At 35.7% G+C, this 17,618-nt stretch overlaps 1 protein-coding gene across 3 annotated transcripts in view; it reads left to right on the top strand.

Moving 5' to 3' along the window:
- The window catches only part of LOC121314554 (dnaJ homolog subfamily C member 13-like), an 87,120-nt gene that overhangs the window by 28,158 nt on the left and 41,344 nt on the right, over positions 1–17,618 (top strand). For 2 of the 3 annotated variants that reach the window (XM_041247947.1, XM_041247949.1), the window contains exons 9-23: positions 379–470; positions 808–974; positions 3,513–3,592; positions 3,690–3,859; positions 4,061–4,160; positions 5,194–5,301; positions 8,664–8,819; positions 8,942–8,998; positions 9,383–9,504; positions 9,587–9,662; positions 10,270–10,365; positions 12,436–12,579; positions 14,880–14,897; positions 15,569–15,651; positions 16,071–16,224. In XM_041247947.1, coding sequence (XP_041103881.1) covers positions 379–470; positions 808–974; positions 3,513–3,592; positions 3,690–3,859; positions 4,061–4,160; positions 5,194–5,301; positions 8,664–8,819; positions 8,942–8,998; positions 9,383–9,504; positions 9,587–9,662; positions 10,270–10,365; positions 12,436–12,579; positions 14,880–14,897; positions 15,569–15,651; positions 16,071–16,224 — 1,623 coding nt within the window. The remainder of the gene's footprint in view (positions 1–378; positions 471–807; positions 975–3,512; positions 3,593–3,689; positions 3,860–4,060; positions 4,161–5,193; positions 5,302–8,663; positions 8,820–8,941; positions 8,999–9,382; positions 9,505–9,586; positions 9,663–10,269; positions 10,366–12,435; positions 12,580–14,879; positions 14,898–15,568; positions 15,652–16,070; positions 16,225–17,618) is intronic. The other variant, XM_041247948.1, reaches the window with a different exon arrangement.

Here is a 17,618-nt window from a genome sequence, read left to right as displayed (position 1 = left end):
TTTTTAGAGAAATTGTCTGTTTCCAGTTTGTTTGCAAAAAAAAAAAAAAAAAGATATATAATTATGGCAAATGTACCTCTTTTTGACGATAGGAAAACACCCATCAGGTCGCAGTTGATTGCATCTGTACCAAAATCTGACATCATACCACTTTCTAACACTACGCCATCTACTCTAGATCAAGTGAAAAACAATGTCCATAGACTTGAACTTGAAGCTTGTCTATACACTTCAAGTACATTCAAACAGTATTCCAATTCCAAAAGAAAAGAAAATAGTGACATGCAAGGCATGGAAATAGAATAATCTAGCTCGAAAAAATAAATATTTATAACATATGCTGTTTTAAACAATCTGTATTTGATTATTTTTTTCCAGATATTTTCTTTAGTATGCGATGTAGCAAATCCCCAGCTTTTCACTGTTGAATTTATCAGGGGGCAGATCCAAAATTATTCATCAACAGAAAGGTATGTACATTATTTCAACTCTTTGTAAATTGCTTTGTCGAGATACAGTTTGTTGATGCACTAATTGTGTGTAGTCCTTTAAGGCAATATGCGTTTTACCTTTGGATCAGTTTGCTTATAGTGGAGGAAAGATTTGTGGCCATCAGACTGCTATCAAATTAAAATGCCAATAATTGCTTCTAAAGTTCATAGGAAACCAAGTAAAAAAAAAAAAAACTTGTCAGTGGGAAACTTTGGCTGTTGATGAAAATGGACTGTCTGATCCAAAAATAATGCAAAATGTTGCTACTGAAGCCAATACTTCAGTGAGTGCTCAAGCCTGGTCTTGGTCTTCCAGAGATTCCTTGATGGCCAGTCTGCTGGATGGAGTAAGGGCATCCGGGAACAGGGATGTATGTGTGAAAATGGCCCCAACACACAAGGGACAAAGGTGGGGTTTACTCAGCACGCCAGTGGATGAAGAGGTGGAGAGCCTTCATCTTAAATTTCTTGCTGCTCCCCCAAGTAAGTCTGCTCATGCTAGCTCTTGTATACAGCAATACTCAACTTTCTTGTTAAGATGGTTTTATGTATCTTATGGCAACAAGAAATAAGTGCAAGTTACATATGCGTATGTTTGGTAGGAAATCAGTTGATTCAGATTGAATTGGTCTTTTGGTAATTTAATTTGGTTTTTGCTTTTTTGTTATGCATAGTTCAAGCAGGTAAAATGTTTGTCTCTCATATTGTGGGAATGTTGTCGTGTGTTCCTCTCAGTTTTAATTTGAAATTCCACTTTCACAGACAAAAGTGTCTGTTCTAAGTGAGGATATTAGTAAGGGCTTTAGATGTACAAGAAGAGTGGCATTAGAAAAATAAAAATGTAAAAAACAAAGGAATGTGAACCGGGAACGGAGAGTAAAGTTATTGATCATTTTGTTGAACTAAATACAGATGAAGACCTAGTATCATTGCCAGCGATCAGTTTTCATGAAGTACTCGGGCAGTATGTAAGTGGGCTGTATGCTTGTCTGAACAATGGTTAACAAAATAAAAAGCTGAGTTTAAATCTAACTTCCATGTAATTGATGGAGATTTACTAAGTGATGATGAAATTGCTTTTATTCCTGAGAGCATAGTGTGGAACTAAATACAGAAGAAGGTCTGTAAAAAATGTAACCTTTTTTTTTTTTTTTTTTTTTAAAAGGACATTTTTTTAAATAAGTACATAAGCTAATTAGTCCCAGTTATTACCTTTCAAATCAGCCATTGACGGTCACTCCAAGACTTGTAGAACCGGAAAAATGATGGGAAGTGGCGCGTGTCAGCAAAACTGCAGTGAACAGAGCCGAAATGCACGAAGTGTAAAAAAAAAAAAAAAAAAAAAAAAAAAAAAAAGCACTAATGTTTTAACAGTGGGGAAAGCGGAGACATTGGCTCTCGGAATGTAAGGGCAGCTTTGCAGCATACAATACCAACTCAAACACTTCAGTGGGCGAGGGCTCATTTAGCTTCAGATTTACCTGGCAAAATAAATATTTATTTTATGAAAACCCAGATTTATTTTTTCAGATTTAATTGCAGAACGAAAATGTTTTTCGGATCTATCCATTAGGTAAATGTTGAATTGAACCAAGTGTTTAAAAAAAAAAAAAAAAAAAAAAAAAAAAAAGATTTATAGATTTATTTATTTTATTAAATGAAATTTACGATTACAGGTTGTCAACACTTGTGAACATTTAAAGGGGGGGGGAGGGGGGGGGCCCCCCCGAAGGATGTATATTGTTATAAAAAGTTTGCGCACTATTGCTCTGAATTTACCCTTCCGTGGCAACGGCAATCAACTAGTTGATGTTGAGTGCAATCGGCAGTTCCTGTTCTTAGGCACAGTGTAGTATAACTCGCACAAGTCACCAATGCGCCAAGTCACCAATAGGCTGATTCAATCTACGCACCCTCCTTTTGTTCCTCCAGGAGGGCAGGATTTGTTTATTTAGTTTTTATCCATTATTCTGATTCACTCTGCCTAGTGTGTTAATTAAAGTGAAAGAATAAAGTGCAGTTTATTTTTTTATTGTTGTTTTACATGCACTCTTTAGTCTGGATGTATCAGTCTGGTCTTATGTAAGATTGCACACCCTCCTATCTTTTCAGTAAAAAATGCTTTAATTTCACTGATATTCCTGTAGTTTTCAGTTACGCTAAGAACTATGGTGTAAACTATTTGCATTTTAAATTATAAAGCAAACTATGAATGTTAAAAAATAAGAAACAATTTTGACAACTTTTGGAAACAAATTGTTATAAACTACGTTCTTTCATTTTCTGCGTAATTAAAAAAAATAAGTACATGAAAAGAATTGTTTTAGTTTTTTTTTCATACAGGCCTATTTATTCTCTATAACTACGTGTATGTGTATCGCTTTAGGAATGGATAGGTGTCACATGACTGATGATGTTTTGAGTTGTGACTGGTAAAACATTTAGTGCCCAGTCACTGTGACGGGCAGCAGTTTTTCCTGTCGGAAACGCTGATCAGTCTTTAAAATGCACATGTGATTAGATGAGTGGCTCACCTATTTCAGGATAGGAACTTTAATGTAAATCATGTATTTGAGGAGATCACCACAAGAAAGGCGTAACACATATCTAAGTTTAAAACGTAGTGGGGTTTTTTTTTTTAGCATTAGTGGAAAAACCTATAGGAAACCTTATACGCAATAAAACGTGTAATTACAGAAAAACAATTGGATTACACAATCTTGGGCTTGGTGTTGCAATTAAATAGACACTAGCTATCAGTGCTAGAGACCTGGGTTTGAGTCGGGCTTACTGTAGGTCACAAGTAAAATTAGATAGTAGTCTCATCACAAAACATGTTGTGTTTAGCTTCATAGTCAGCATGTCACACCGTTGTAGGAGAAGTCTGGCTCAGGGTATGAGTAGAGAATACTTGAAGAATATGTTAAACAGTGATGCATTACGTATATATGTTAAGTTACTACTTTATGCAATTAATAAATGAGTGCGTTTGTGTGTTATTAATAATTTTATTTTTTATAGATGGCAACTTTGCAGATGCTGTTTTCAGGTTCAACGCTAATGTTTCATATAGTGGAGTGCTGCATGCGGTTACTCAAGACGTAAGAAACAGTCTTCTCCCTCCTGGTTCTCGTTAATGAATTCCCTTTCCCTTGCCTGGCTCCCAGTGCTCAAATGTTTCTTCTTCATGATCCACAGGGCCTGTTCTCGGAGAACAAGGAGAAGCTGATTAACAATGCTATCACAGCACTGTTGTCACAGGAAGGAGACCTGACTGTGCATAATGCAGAGTTAGAGAGCCAGTTCCAAGCTGTGAGAAGACTGGTTGCCTCTAAAGCAGGATTCCAGGCCTTCACACAACTCCCAAAGTAAGATTAGATACAAAGCTCATAAGAAACAACTTGAGGTGGCCTTTACCCTTGCCAGGTTTTATTTAACATTGTATGTGTTGTTTTGGTGTACACATCTTTTGATAAAATGAATGTTTTTTTTTTTTTTTTTTTAATACAAATTTTAAATGCAAGACCTTATGTTGACAGGAAAAAGTTTTGATCTCCTGATTTTCTTAGATTCCGAGAAAGGCTTGGAGTGAAGACAGTCAAGGCTTTAAAAAGAAACAACGATGGCGTTACACATGCTGCTATAGATATGCTTTGTGCCCTTATGTGTGTAAGTAAAACTGGTTCCTAAGTTACACAAAACATGCTATTTGAGTCTCTGTGCCTTCAGTTTCAGATCTACTGCAATCAGGCAGTTTGGTTTTGTGTTCTGGGCAGTTAAAAGATCTTTTCTTGCCCACCAAATGGCCTTTGTGATCAATGTTCCCTTGCACTGTACTAGAAGTTCAAGTCTTGATGTATTTTTTAAATAAGCATGCTTGGTTCTCTTTGTCATAGTTATGGAAACTAAGTGGGTGTGAAGAGGAGATAGTGGCTCTTGCAATGAGCTGTGAAGCCATGGGAATATTTCATGCATTATTCATTCATTTGCATGTCACACAAATTGCTCCTGATGTAACTTATGTATATACACAAATTACATTGCCATATATACCTTTTCCAGAACAGAAACGGAGCATCGTGCATATTCTGCACTGAAACTTTGATTCCCTTTAATGAGTATTGTCTGTTCTGTGAACATCTGTAGCTTTAAAATGTTGATATAAACGTATTAGGATGTCTAGAATAATTCTGGATATATATGTTTTGTCAAGTTTTTCAATATGTATGTTTTATAGAGTTAGACAAAGTGTAATTTTACGGGCATTCTACATATTTTTATAGACAGAGATACACTAAGTAGACTCGCATACACTATTATAGGAAGTGTTTGCTTTTCATAACTTTGGTACACAAAAGGTCCTATTTTAATAAATGAAACTATGGCAGATATTTAGAGCCACCAATGTTTTTAAAACAGTTAAATAGACCGACTTGGAAGGAAAGAAAAAATAGTTAATTTGAAATGAAAATCTAAATTAACTGAAATGTGAGATGTAGTGGATGATTGTTTAACATGCTGTGATTTTCCAGCAGCACAAACCAATTAAGTATACCTTTCACATAGGCTGACTTCTGAGAGTGCTGAGTAAAAGGATGATGAGAGTGCCAAGAAATGAATTTGCTGTCAAATCTGAGTGTCTTATCAATCCTATTGCACATGCATTTGAAAATTATTTTTGCATTTCTTGGTTTCATTGTAGCCCATGCATGATGATTACGATTTGAGACAAGAACAGCTGAACAAAGCCTCACTTTTGTCTTCTAAGAAGTTTTTAGAAAATTTACTGGAAAAATTTAACATCCATGTGGTAAGTGCAATTGTCAAGCAACTACCCCTTTTGTACTACCCATTTTGTGTCCTGTATTTTGTAACCTATTGGTTTTTTTTTGTTTTTCTGTTTTTTTACAATACTTGTACATTGATAATTAAGTCCTATAATTGTCTTGAGTCCCAACCTACTGTATACAAAGTCATAACTACTCATAAACCTTATGCATTTTCCAGAGCATTTTACTTTAGTGTTTAGTGTGTCTTTTCAACTGCAGACTAAAGCTAGAGAATTATACATCAGCAAACCTGTTTATAATAATTGTTCAGTGACATTTTAAAAATGATCTACTCTTCATATCCAGGAGGAATTTATAATTTATAGACCAGTATTCCTTACATACTTTTAATACAGTTCTTATATTTTAGCTTTATTTTATATTTGTAGTACATTTTCCAGCTGATGTTATCTAGACTTTACAAAATAAGTTGTTCCCTCAGTCTTTTCACTGCTTTTTTACATAACTAAATACTATTTTGAACATTAAAATGAAAATGTACAACTATAATTATAATGTAAAAAGCGTCTATAAAAACCTAACCATATATTAGAACACAAAAAAAGAAAATCTTTTGTCTTTAATAAAACCTTATTAGTCACACCACTCATTACCCGCCTTTGTTTGGATAACCCATTTTAGTGTATCATGAGAGTCAGCTGATAATGCTATCTCAAGGCTCATTTAAAATACTAATCAAATTGGGGTTTTGTTTTTTGTTTTTCAGAGTATGAATACAAAAAAAAATCATGAAAGTGGAATCCAACATGGCTGCCAGATTGGCCAGTGAAAATAAAGGGGAAGTTCTGATTGGTCTGTTGGACTGTCAAAATGACACAGTTCAGTAGACCAATGCCAGTTTTCCCTACCCAGTGATCGGGTGTATGTTAATTCCTGTAGATTGTTGTTAGGGGTGTATGTTTAATTCCTGTAGTTATTGTAGGATATCACAATATATATAGACTATATATATATATATATATATATATATGTATATTATATAATATATGTGTGTGTGTGTGTTTATTGCAGTGTTTAAATTCTGTATTTGGAAGGAGCATGGATATTCATGACAGATATCAGACGTATTCAGCCCTATTCAAAATACATGTTCTATGCTGTGTTGAAAGAACGTTTTATACAGTATATGTATATTTTATGTACAAAAATGACAATTTCTTCACAAACAGATTCTTTATTGAGAAGTCTGTTTTGGTGGATTGAATTACATGTGTAACTTTGCACTTATTGGTTGATAAAGAAATTAAAAAGGACAGTTTTATGAACAGGGCCCCTCTGTCATGCATGCTGCACAATGAATTGTGGAAATGTTCTTACTATATCATTCAATTCCAGGTGCAAAGACAGTTTTATATGTTACAATGAGGCAGGTCTGCTGAGGTATTGTGGCATAATGTTGTGACAATTTTACACCAGATTTTCAGTGTGCATGACATTTAAGTTAGTGGAAACCAATAAAACCATTTGGTGATGGTCTTAAATTTGTTTTGCTGCATTAAAAGCGTGTGTGTGCATGTTATGAACAGCATACTTACAGTGTGTGCGGCAATATGCATTGGAGAAAATCAACAACTTCTACACTAAACATATGCATTATTAAAGTGTAATTCTTTAACATTCACAACGTTTAACAACAAAAGCCTATTATAATGGATTATGCAAAAGGAGACTACATTTTAGGGTTTATTCTGAATCAAGTTAGCTCAGAAATCCATGCTGATCTACCAAATAATGCACATTAAATATTAACAACAGCAGACAGTTGCAGAAAATGGGCTGGTTGCTGTTTTTCACTCCCTGTTATCAAACAGAGCAGCTGTTGTTTCTTTTTGTATCTTCATTAAAGAGAAAAATGGTACCAGTAAATAAGAGATGCAGGTGAAAATGTAAGATTGTGTTCATGTTAGGGTAGTTACAAACAGTCTCAACTCGATTCCTTTGGTTTTAAATAATGAATCAATTTGCTTGCTGTTCACACACACGCACTTGGAAGAAAACATACTGAGGTTGTTTGGGTGTGAAATGGAGGTTTTTGCTTACTTAATTCTGTGTTTTTTCACGACTGAGTTAATTTGTGTTAACAGTGCAATTTGCAAGTGAACGTGGTTCGTTCAGTATAAATTATGTACATAGATCAGAATGATTAAAATATATTCAGACTTGCTAGTTGTAAACGTCACGGTGTGACGTTTTTAAACTGGGTATTTAGAGTTTAATCGAGATCTTCCAACCGCAGGTCAAATTCATTCGATTGTGTCAGTGTTCTAACCCATTCCCACAGTCGACTGGAGGGAGGGGGTTAGCAAAGTTGGTGTGTAACAAAAATGTTCTTTTATAATCACTTGCATAAAGTGTTTAGCAAAAGGTTTGTTAATATTTTTGCTAAGCAGTTACTAATTTGCATACCAGTCAGAACATTTGTAATATATTGATTTTGTAACTTATAACTTATTCTTACTAAACATTACTGAGGAATTATTGATATTAGGAAATTCTCAGAGAGCGAGAGAGAGAGTTAGTTTTATTTTGTTTCCTATATTGTCCAACATATTAAGTAGACATATTTTCAATTGTAAATGACACATCCTTATTTCACTTACAGTGGCCAGGAATGTTTTGTTAGTGTGTTTCTGTTGTTATAAAAGGAGTGCTAATTCCAGTGAGGCCAAGTACACAATAAATGGGATTTGGAGAAACAGTTATTTCCATTTGTAATAGTGCTGGACACATCTATCTGTAAGATTATGATATCCTACATTTGTTTTAAGAGATCAAAGTATTGTTTATGTCTCATTACAAAAAGCCAACAGTCATGCAAATAGTTGGTGGAGACCTGCTAGTGTCTCCATCACACTGGTGCTTATTAAAAGCTTTTGTGTATTTGGCCAAGCATTTGACACAACCACCATAACTAAGTATGGGGTATATTTCTATTAAATACAAAGAGGTTAACATGTCAAGTTGGCAAGTGTTTTAGATAAATGATTTGGCTAATGCCTATCACTGTTAAAAACAGATAAAAGCATTAATCTAGGCATGTTTGTTCCTGACAAAGTTTAACCTCAGAATTATGATTTTAGAGAATTACAAGTTTTTAAAGCTATTAATTTTTTTGTCATACAAACAATAACCAAAAATGCAGTTTCTATTTCTACAAGGGACAAATTCTGTTGCTGTGTTTGTAATTGTATTGGTGTGTTTGTAATTGCAGGATCACAACATTTAGCATATCAGTATTGCGGAAGCTGTCACACCTGTAGTGGAAACTAATTTGCAGGATAATTGCACACATTTAGTGTACTGTACTTGTTGGTATTTGCAGGATCATGGCACAGGTGCCCTTGTTATTAGCTCCCTTTTGGATTTCCTCACCTTTGCCCTCTGCGCTCCATATAGCGAGACTACAGAAGGGCAGCAGTTTGACATGTTACTGGAAATGGTGGCATCAAATGGAAGGACCCTCTTTAAACTTTTCCAGGTGAGGATGACTTCTGATGATTTGGATGAACTTTATCAGTTTGATTTTACTATTGCAACATTTTCGGGGAATTTGACCTACTAATGTACATAAATAATATTTGTTTGTTTGTTTGTTTTCAGCACCCTTCCATGGCTATAGTAAAAGGAGCCGGTCTAGTAATGAAAGCTATAATTGAGGTGGGGATTCTAAATTGAAAATTAAAACTGCGCTACACTTCTGTAATTATTACACTGGATGTTTTTTTTTTTTTTTTTTTTAATCAAAAAAAAAAAAAAAAAAAACATCTTTAGATAAAGCCTATTTTATGTCCTGGAGAAATAACTCATAGTCACTGGGCCTTGCACCTCCCAGGGAGTAGTGTCCTTCATTTGTACAGCTCAATATACATCTGCTTTGATTTATATTAGCAAGAAAGTTCAATCTGGATGTAATCCCATTGGTTTTTATAATTGTGCTTTCACATCACTGCATTTCAAAACTCAAGAAAGAGTTTTGGAGATCAGATTGCATAAAATATGGCAATAGGGTAAAACTTGTTTTTTGTGTTCTCTCCATTTTAGGAAGGTGATAAGGAGTTAGCTTCAAAAATGCAAGATTTTGCCCTTAGTGAAGGTGCCTTACCTTGTCATCTGCACACGTCAATGTTTACAATAAGTTCAGATCAGAGGATGCTAACGAACAGGTATGAGATATACCTGATTAAAAAAAAGCCATCTGACAGATATTTTATGTTTTATGATCCAAGTACCTTTTCATTATTTCAGGCAGCTAAGTAGGCATTTGGTGGGCCTGTGGACAGCAGAACACCCAACAGCTTTGAATTTACTCCAGCGTATATTGGTAAGCTTATAATTAAATAAAGTGTATTTATTTGAAGAGATTTAATTGACAATTTGAACTCTGCTTTAGAGCTGTGTTTCTACTCATGTAATCAGCACAAACAGTTGAGAGGCTAAATATGTAAACCTAGCCTATTTACAGTACTTATATACAGAGACTTGCAGTATATTGGATGTTCCCACACATTGAAGTGCACCAGATCTGGCCCACACTACAATATAGGTCTTCAGTTTTGAGGGGTTACCTGTATGCAGGCCTGCAATTTTGAAACATTAAAATCAAAACCAGCTGACATTTGGAATAAGGTCATATTTAATATGTAGTTCATATTTTGATGTATGTGACACCCCCAAGGTTAGACTGAGACATACAATTGGGAAAGTGGCCAAGAATGAGGATTGACATTGTATAAAATGTCTGAAATGACTATGAGTGTCTATGACAGCAATAACAGCTATGACATGCATACTGTATTTACATATTGACCAGCAGACAATTGTCCCCTTTAAGTTGTGGATGCAAAATCATAGACACTTTGCATCAATCAGTGTAGGTGAAATATTTAAAGACCCAGTGTAGTCCTGACTGACCCACTTTGTGATTCCAGCCGACAGGTCTGCTGGCATACCTGGACAGCTCTGACCCAGTACCTGAAAAGGATGTTGACAGGATGCATGTCAGGGACAATGTGAAAATTGCAGCAGTGAGTAGAAAACTAAACGGTCCAGTGAATAAATAAATAAATAAATAAATAATAATAAAAATAATAATAATAGTTCAATACATATTTATATAATTGCTGATTTGTTTACCTATACTGTTTTCTTTCTAATGTCAGGAAAAAACGTTTAAATACAGAGTTAAGAAAAAGCATTGAATATTTTCCCCTATATTTCTTGTAGAAGTTTTTTGTCTGCTTTGAATTTCAGCAAGGATAATCATAATGAATTGTAATGTCACATCAACGTTTTCTGTTAGCTCTGTATTATAATAGGAAAGAGCTACAGTGCCGTGAAAAAAGTATTTACCCCCTGTCTGATTTTCTGCATTTTTGCACATTTTTCACATTGAATTTGGTCAGATCTTTTTGTGGGTTGTAGCAGTATATAGAGGGCGTCTGAGAGAAAAAAAAATGACACCAAAGTTTGGTGCTTCTTTCATTTGTTTGTGTGCAAGGTAATCAAACATGCAATATTCAGGTGTGACAAAGATATTGCCCCCCCCAGTTCACTCATCCCAATTAAAGGCATAGTTAGGGTCAGCTATTTAAATACTTTGGTTAACAGTCAGGCCTGATTTGGGCCACCCCTGCCCAATAGAAATCTGACTAACTTTGGCCCTTACCATCAGAGTGAAGTTGTCAGCACACAGATTCTAGAGGCACATCATGCCACGATCAAAAGAAATTCCTGAAGACTTCCGGAAACAAGTTGTTGATGCCTATCAGTCTGGAAAGGGTTACAAAGCCATTTCTAATGGCTCTGGGGCTCCACCAAACCACAGTCAGCCATATTATCCAAATGGAGAAAGTTTGGGACAGTAGTGAATCTTCCCAGGAGTGGCCGTCCTGCCAAAATCTCTTCAAAGGCGTAAAATCATCCAGGAAGTCACAAAGAACCCTAGAACAACATCCAGGGATGTGCAGGCCTCTCTCACCTCAGCTAAGGTCAGTGTTCATGACTCTACCATCAGAAAGACACTGGGCAAAAATGGGCTTCATGGCAGAGTAGCAAGGCAGAAACCACTGCTCACTAAGAAGAACATGAATGCTCGTCTCAGGTTTGCCAAAAAGCACCTGGATGATCCTTGAGTTCTGGAACAATGTTCTATGGATAGATGAGTCAAAAGTGGAACTTTTTGGCCAACATGGGCCCCGTTATGTCTCGTGAAAACCAAACACTGCATTCCACAGTAAGAACATCATACCAACGGTCAAGCATGATGGTGGTAGTGTCATGATTTGGGGATGCTTTGCTGCATCAGGACCTGGACAACTTGCCAGCATTGAAGGAACCATGAATTCTGATCTATATCAGAGAATTCTACAGGAAAATGTCAGGCCATCCGTCCGTGAGCTGAAGCTGGGTCATGCAGCAAAGCAGTAATCTGAAACACAGAAGCAAGTCTACATCAGAATGGTTGAAGAACAAGAAATTTAAAGTTTTGGAATGGCCTCGTCAAAGTCCAGACCTAAACCCCTTTGAGATGTTGTGGCAGGACCTGAAACAAGCAGTTTATACTCGAAAACCCACAAATGTCACTGAGCTGAAGCAGTTCTGCATTTATTGCTGCTAAAGGTGGCGTAACCAGTTATTGAGTCTAAGGGGGGGATTACTTTTTCACACGGGGGCATTGGACATTGCATAACTTTCTTTTTAATAAATAAATAAAATAAGTATCAACATTTTCTTTTATTTGTTCACTCCCTTTTATCTAATATTAGATTTTGGTTGTAGATCTGATAAAATTCAGTGTAAAAAATATGCAAAAATGCAGAAAATCAGACATGGGGCAAATACTTTTTGCACGGTACTGTATGAAATGCAGGACCTGAAACACATACTAAAACATAAATAAAGTAGAATCAGAGTTGTTATTCTCTATTTTATGCATTATTTTAGTGAGCCATACATATGCTGACATGCACAGGTGTGTAAATTGTCTGACTTAGTTAAGCGGCATATGAGAATACTCTTGTACCAAATCACGTTTCTAGAGCTGTTTTGAAGACCTATAATCTGAAATCAAAATGGTCATATTCCTTTTTTTTCAGGATCAATATGGAAGATTTAATAAAGTTCCAGAGTGGCAAAGACTAGCAGGAAAGGCTGCCAAGGAAGTTGAAAAATTTGCCAAAGAAAAGGTTGATTTGGTTCTTTTGCACTGGAGGGACAGAATGGGAATTGCGCAAAAGGAAGTAAGGACATTCAGACTTAACATTCACACCATTGTATTACTCTCCAGAAAGCTTATTCAATGACAATTACCTTATTTGTTAATCAGAATGAATACTGTAATTTTAATTTGTATATGCAGTCTGTAATTGTAGTATTTTACCTTAAGATATTAAAACAAAAACAACATTATGTATGTGTGGTGCTGGTACTAGTTCTTTTTATCTGAAAATTTGCCAACACTTTAAAAACAAATAATTAAGAACAGCCTATATCAGAAAGAGATTGGAGTGCAGTGACGTGTTTCTACAAGGCAATGTTCTATGGGATTGAAAATACTCCAAGTGTGTAAGTTATTGTGTGCAGTTGGCCCTGTTCGTTAATATACAAGAGTGTCATCTTATGTGCAGTCTTCTTCCCCAGCTGAGGACAGCTGAGTCTCTCTGTCACGTAGCATTGTATCATACCATAAAAGACAGGGTCCATTGTACATACAATAAAAACCTGAATTAATCACATTGAAAGGACTAAACAATAATAGCTTTTTAAAGCTAAAGGAAACCCAACAGTATTGCTCATTTAGAATCTTAGAAACTAAAATAAATCGTCAATATTATGAAATCTTAACTCTGTGACTTAAGATGTAATTTCGTGAGACCGAACAGAACTGGACAACCCACTCCATCCTCTTGCCGTGGAAGGTGTTCTGCTTGTTCGGTCGAACAGCCTGGTCTGATTGAGGAGCAGTTCCATGCAGTGAAACATGCGGTTATGACCAAAAGTTTTGCATCATCTACATAATTAAAAAAATAATTAAAGCAAAAACTAGATTAAGATAATTTAGATGTTAACAAAGAAACTACAGAACGATATAGCAAGTGTCTACCGGAAGGTATAAAAGTAGTTCAGTATTTCATGTTAGATTTTGAAATGTCACATTTTTTAATTACTGTCAGTTTTAAGTATGGAAAATTACAAAGCAGCATGTAATTCGATATGTTAACGTAACATTATTCAGCAGGCTTCATTAGACTCTACGAAGCAAAATTATATGATTCTATAGGGAGATGCAAAACTTTTGACCGTAGCTGTACTGCTAATTCATTGTATTCTAATAGATCAATTACAACTGTACATGGCAGAATACAATAAACGTAGCCTTGATTTTATTATGGTCTGTACTGTACAGTGAGATTTTTATATCTATATTTGACCCATAATATTAATGTTCTAGTTTTTTACATATGACATAAATACTGCTTGGAACTTTCTGTCCGAAGAAAAATCATCATAATGCACAAGCAGCATCCTCAAATCGCTGTTGGCGATTTTGCTTTTCGCAAAAATGATTTTGCGAAAAGACTAAAACCTGTTCCTGTTCCAGATCATGTCCTAGTCTGGTCCCTCACGAAATTCCTCATTTAGTTGCAGCCAAGTTTGGTTTCTTTTATTATCCAAAATTAACACCTTAAAAAATTCTTAATGTAAACAGTTTATTAAGTTAACATCATTACCTACCTCAAAAAAATAAATGCTTATTCTTAATATATTAGCCTGGCATTGTATGCAAGTCACATTCTCACATTGAGAGTGATTTTGCAGTTAAGAAGACAGTATATGTTGGTGCTCCATGAGGCATTATACTTTCTAGAATTCCAGGTTTCCACAAGCATGTGCTTACAGTACATCTCAGAATATTTTTAGTTTTTAGTTTTTTTATTTTATTATTCCTGTTGTATTTTGGGTTTCCTTTGGGTTTGGGTGGCTACTTATTCAATGCCATTTAGCTAATTTAGACAAATATAACTCAAGGTACCCTTTGTCTCTATATAAAAAAAAAAAAAAAAATCTTCCTTGACCTTGCTTGTCTGAGCAATTTCAAATATTGGTCTGTTAGCTTCTGTCAGCTATACTCAATGCTAAATTTGTCTTGTGCAGTAACTTCATTTTATTATTCAGTATACGTTTTTACCCCTTATGAGCACATTTCAGTATGTGTTGTAGACTTCTGTATATTAAGGTAGATCCATTACCAAGAAAAATATTGTTTTTGCCAGTAGACTGATACTGATGACTGTAATAATTACATGGTTTATCTGAAGTTATAGTCAGTTCTAGTTTGTGTAAGTAATTGACTTGTAATTTATCAGTCAAAAACTATTAAATGAAACTTAAGTATTTTCATTTAACCAAAACCACACAAGCCATTGAGTCTCAGCTGTTTACTGCATTCAAAGAAAAGGACATTAATTTATTTCTGTTGTCTTTCCATCCTTCCTGTCTTTTTTGTGTATTCTTTTCATGTTCCTCTCAATCAATATAGCAGGACAGAAATAACATGGTAAGTAAAAGTTGTTATTTATGGCAGGGTGTCTTTGTAGAACTGCTTTCTAGTGCATGAAATGCTGCTTAGAAATTAATGGGACAAAAGACTGAATTTGAAGAATTTCTAATAAGCAACAGGATGCATAATCTGATCCGTACAACTGCCACATAAGAATATTCTTACTGATAAACCATTTTCTGTCACATTATCTAATAGTACTAACATCTGAGGTTATGTTGGAATTAAATAATGCTGGTTGTAATTTTAGAAAATTGGGTTTTATGTAAAGCAGGGATTCTAGTGAACTTAAAAGTCCAGTAGTATCCTCTAAAAGATACTGGTCATACCTACACAAGCTCTTGAGGGAATCCGTATGCGAGTCTTAATGATAGGCCTTTGCATGAGTTGTCAGTCTGGGTTAATGGCAGCTCTAACCTTATTTTTTTCACTGTTGTCTTATTGCATTTCCATGTGCTATGGTGCGATATTGGTAAATATCTTCAGAATAACTTGTTGGAACTTTGTGCATTTGCTACAAGAAGTTTTTTTTCCACAATACTGTGAATGCAAGTTGTGGTGAACAGCTATTCTTTATTGCTGATGCTAAATTAGGCTGCAGTACTGTGTACTTGCTGCTTTTAAAATATTGTAATTGTAGCTAACATGTATTCTCTCACCTTTTGCAGAATACCAACCAAAAACCAGTCATATTAAGAAAAAGAAGACAGAGAATCAAAATAGAAGTCAACTGGGAACTCTTTTACTACATGTATGGTGCCAAATTAGCTATAATACATTTTTAACCTGTTGTCTTTGCACCCTCAAAACCTTATATCACAAAGGCCAGGTACTGCCTACATATTTGCAGGTTGATTTAAACACAGCAGGCTAATGTGACATCTGACCCAGTATGACTAATGTGTTGAGGTCAAAAAACTTTAGGTTTCCTCATAAAATGGGCAGTACATTCTAATGAACTGGAGCTACACCCGTAAAAAAGTGTTGATTGTTGGTAATATAGAAGAAATACAAATAATTAGATTAACAGCATCAAATAGCTACCTCTGAGTGTTCAGAGGTGTCCTAGTAAAGAGGGTGCATAGGGCATCAGAAGTTATCCAGTAATGTCAGAAGACATCTCTTGAGGAGATAAACTTTCATGACTTTGTTTGTAACCTGCCCTTCAAGGTTCCAGGTTGATCATGCAAGGTCAAACTTGATTTGGAACCACAAAACAAGGGAAGAATTACGAGATGCCCTTGAAGGAGAAATGCGGGCTTTTAACATCGACCGAGAGCTGGGCAGTGCAAGTGTCATCTCATGGAACCATCAGGAGTTTGAAGTAAGATGTGTACTGACGTAGTGGACTTTAATACCGTAGTGGCCTTTTGTAGTGTAACTCAAAACGATGAATGCAAAGAATCAAGTTTGCTGTTTAAAATCTATTCCCATTCTTTTCCATTGGAAATGTGCCATGTACAGGTGTAGAATTGAACTTGATTTAAATTATCACGTTTTTATTTGATACCAAGAGCATGCACTAAATTCTGATTTAAAAAAAAAAAAAAAAAAAAAAAAAAATGAAGGTCCTGTGCAGTAACTACCAATCGGCAATGGAATACAGTGGTTTTAGATGTACAGTGCCTATAGAAAGTCTACACCCCCTTTCAAAATTTTCACCTTTTTGTTTCCTTTTTTCATTTATCTACACATCCTACCCCACAACTTCCATGTGAAAAAAAGATTCTAGAAATTTGTAGAAAATAAATGAAAAATAAAAAATGAAATTGCTTGGTTGGATAAGTGTCCACACCCCCCCTTGTAATAGCAATCCTAAATTAGCTCAGGTGTAACCAGTCGCCTTCAAAATCACACACCAAGTTAAGTGGCCTCTACCTGTGTTTAAATTATTCAGATGATTTGAGGATAAATTCAGCAGTTCCTGTAGGTTCCCTTTGCTGGGTAGTGCATTTCAAAGCAAAGACTCAACCATGAACACCAAGGTGCTTTCAAAAGAACACCGGGACAAAGTTGTTGAAAGGCACAGATCAGGGGATGGGTATAAAAAAATAGCAAAGGCCTTGAATATTCCTTGGAGCTCGGTCAAGACGATTATTAAGAAGTAGAATGTGTATGGCACCACCAAGACTCTGCCTAGATCAGGCCGTCCCTCCAAACTGGCTGACCAAGTAAGAAGAAGAGTGATCAGAGAGTCTCCCAAGAGACCAATGACAGCTTTGCAAGAGCTACAGGCTTTTATGGCCAAGACTGGTCAAATTGTGCATGTGATATCCCAACCACTCCACAAATCTGGCCTGTATGGTAGGGTGGTAAGAAGGAAGCCATTACTCAACAAAGCCCACCTTGAATCCCGTTTTGAAGTATGCAGAAAAACACTCTGGGAAATTCAGTAGCCATGTGGCAAAAAGTTTTGTGGTCTGACGAAACTAAAATGGAACTTTTTGGCCTAAATGCAAAGCGTTATGTTTGACGCAAATCCAACACAACGCATCACCCGAAGAACAGCATCCCTACTGTGAAGCATGGTGGTGGCAGCATCATGTTATGAGTATGTTTCACATCAGCAGGGACTGGGGCACTTGTCAGGATAGAAGGAAAAATGAATGGAGCAAAGTACAGAGAAGTCCTTGAGGAAAACCTGCTGCCCTCTGCAAGAAAGCTAAAACTGGGATGGAAGTTCACTTTTCAGCATGACAACGACCCAAAGCACACAGT

The sequence above is a fragment of the Polyodon spathula genome, chromosome 4 (genome assembly GCF_017654505.1).
Source record: "Polyodon spathula isolate WHYD16114869_AA chromosome 4, ASM1765450v1, whole genome shotgun sequence".
Taxonomy (NCBI): domain Eukaryota; kingdom Metazoa; phylum Chordata; class Actinopteri; order Acipenseriformes; family Polyodontidae; genus Polyodon; species Polyodon spathula.
The sequence above is the reverse complement of the archived record's forward strand: the minus strand, read 5'-3'. Positions and strand labels throughout refer to the sequence as shown.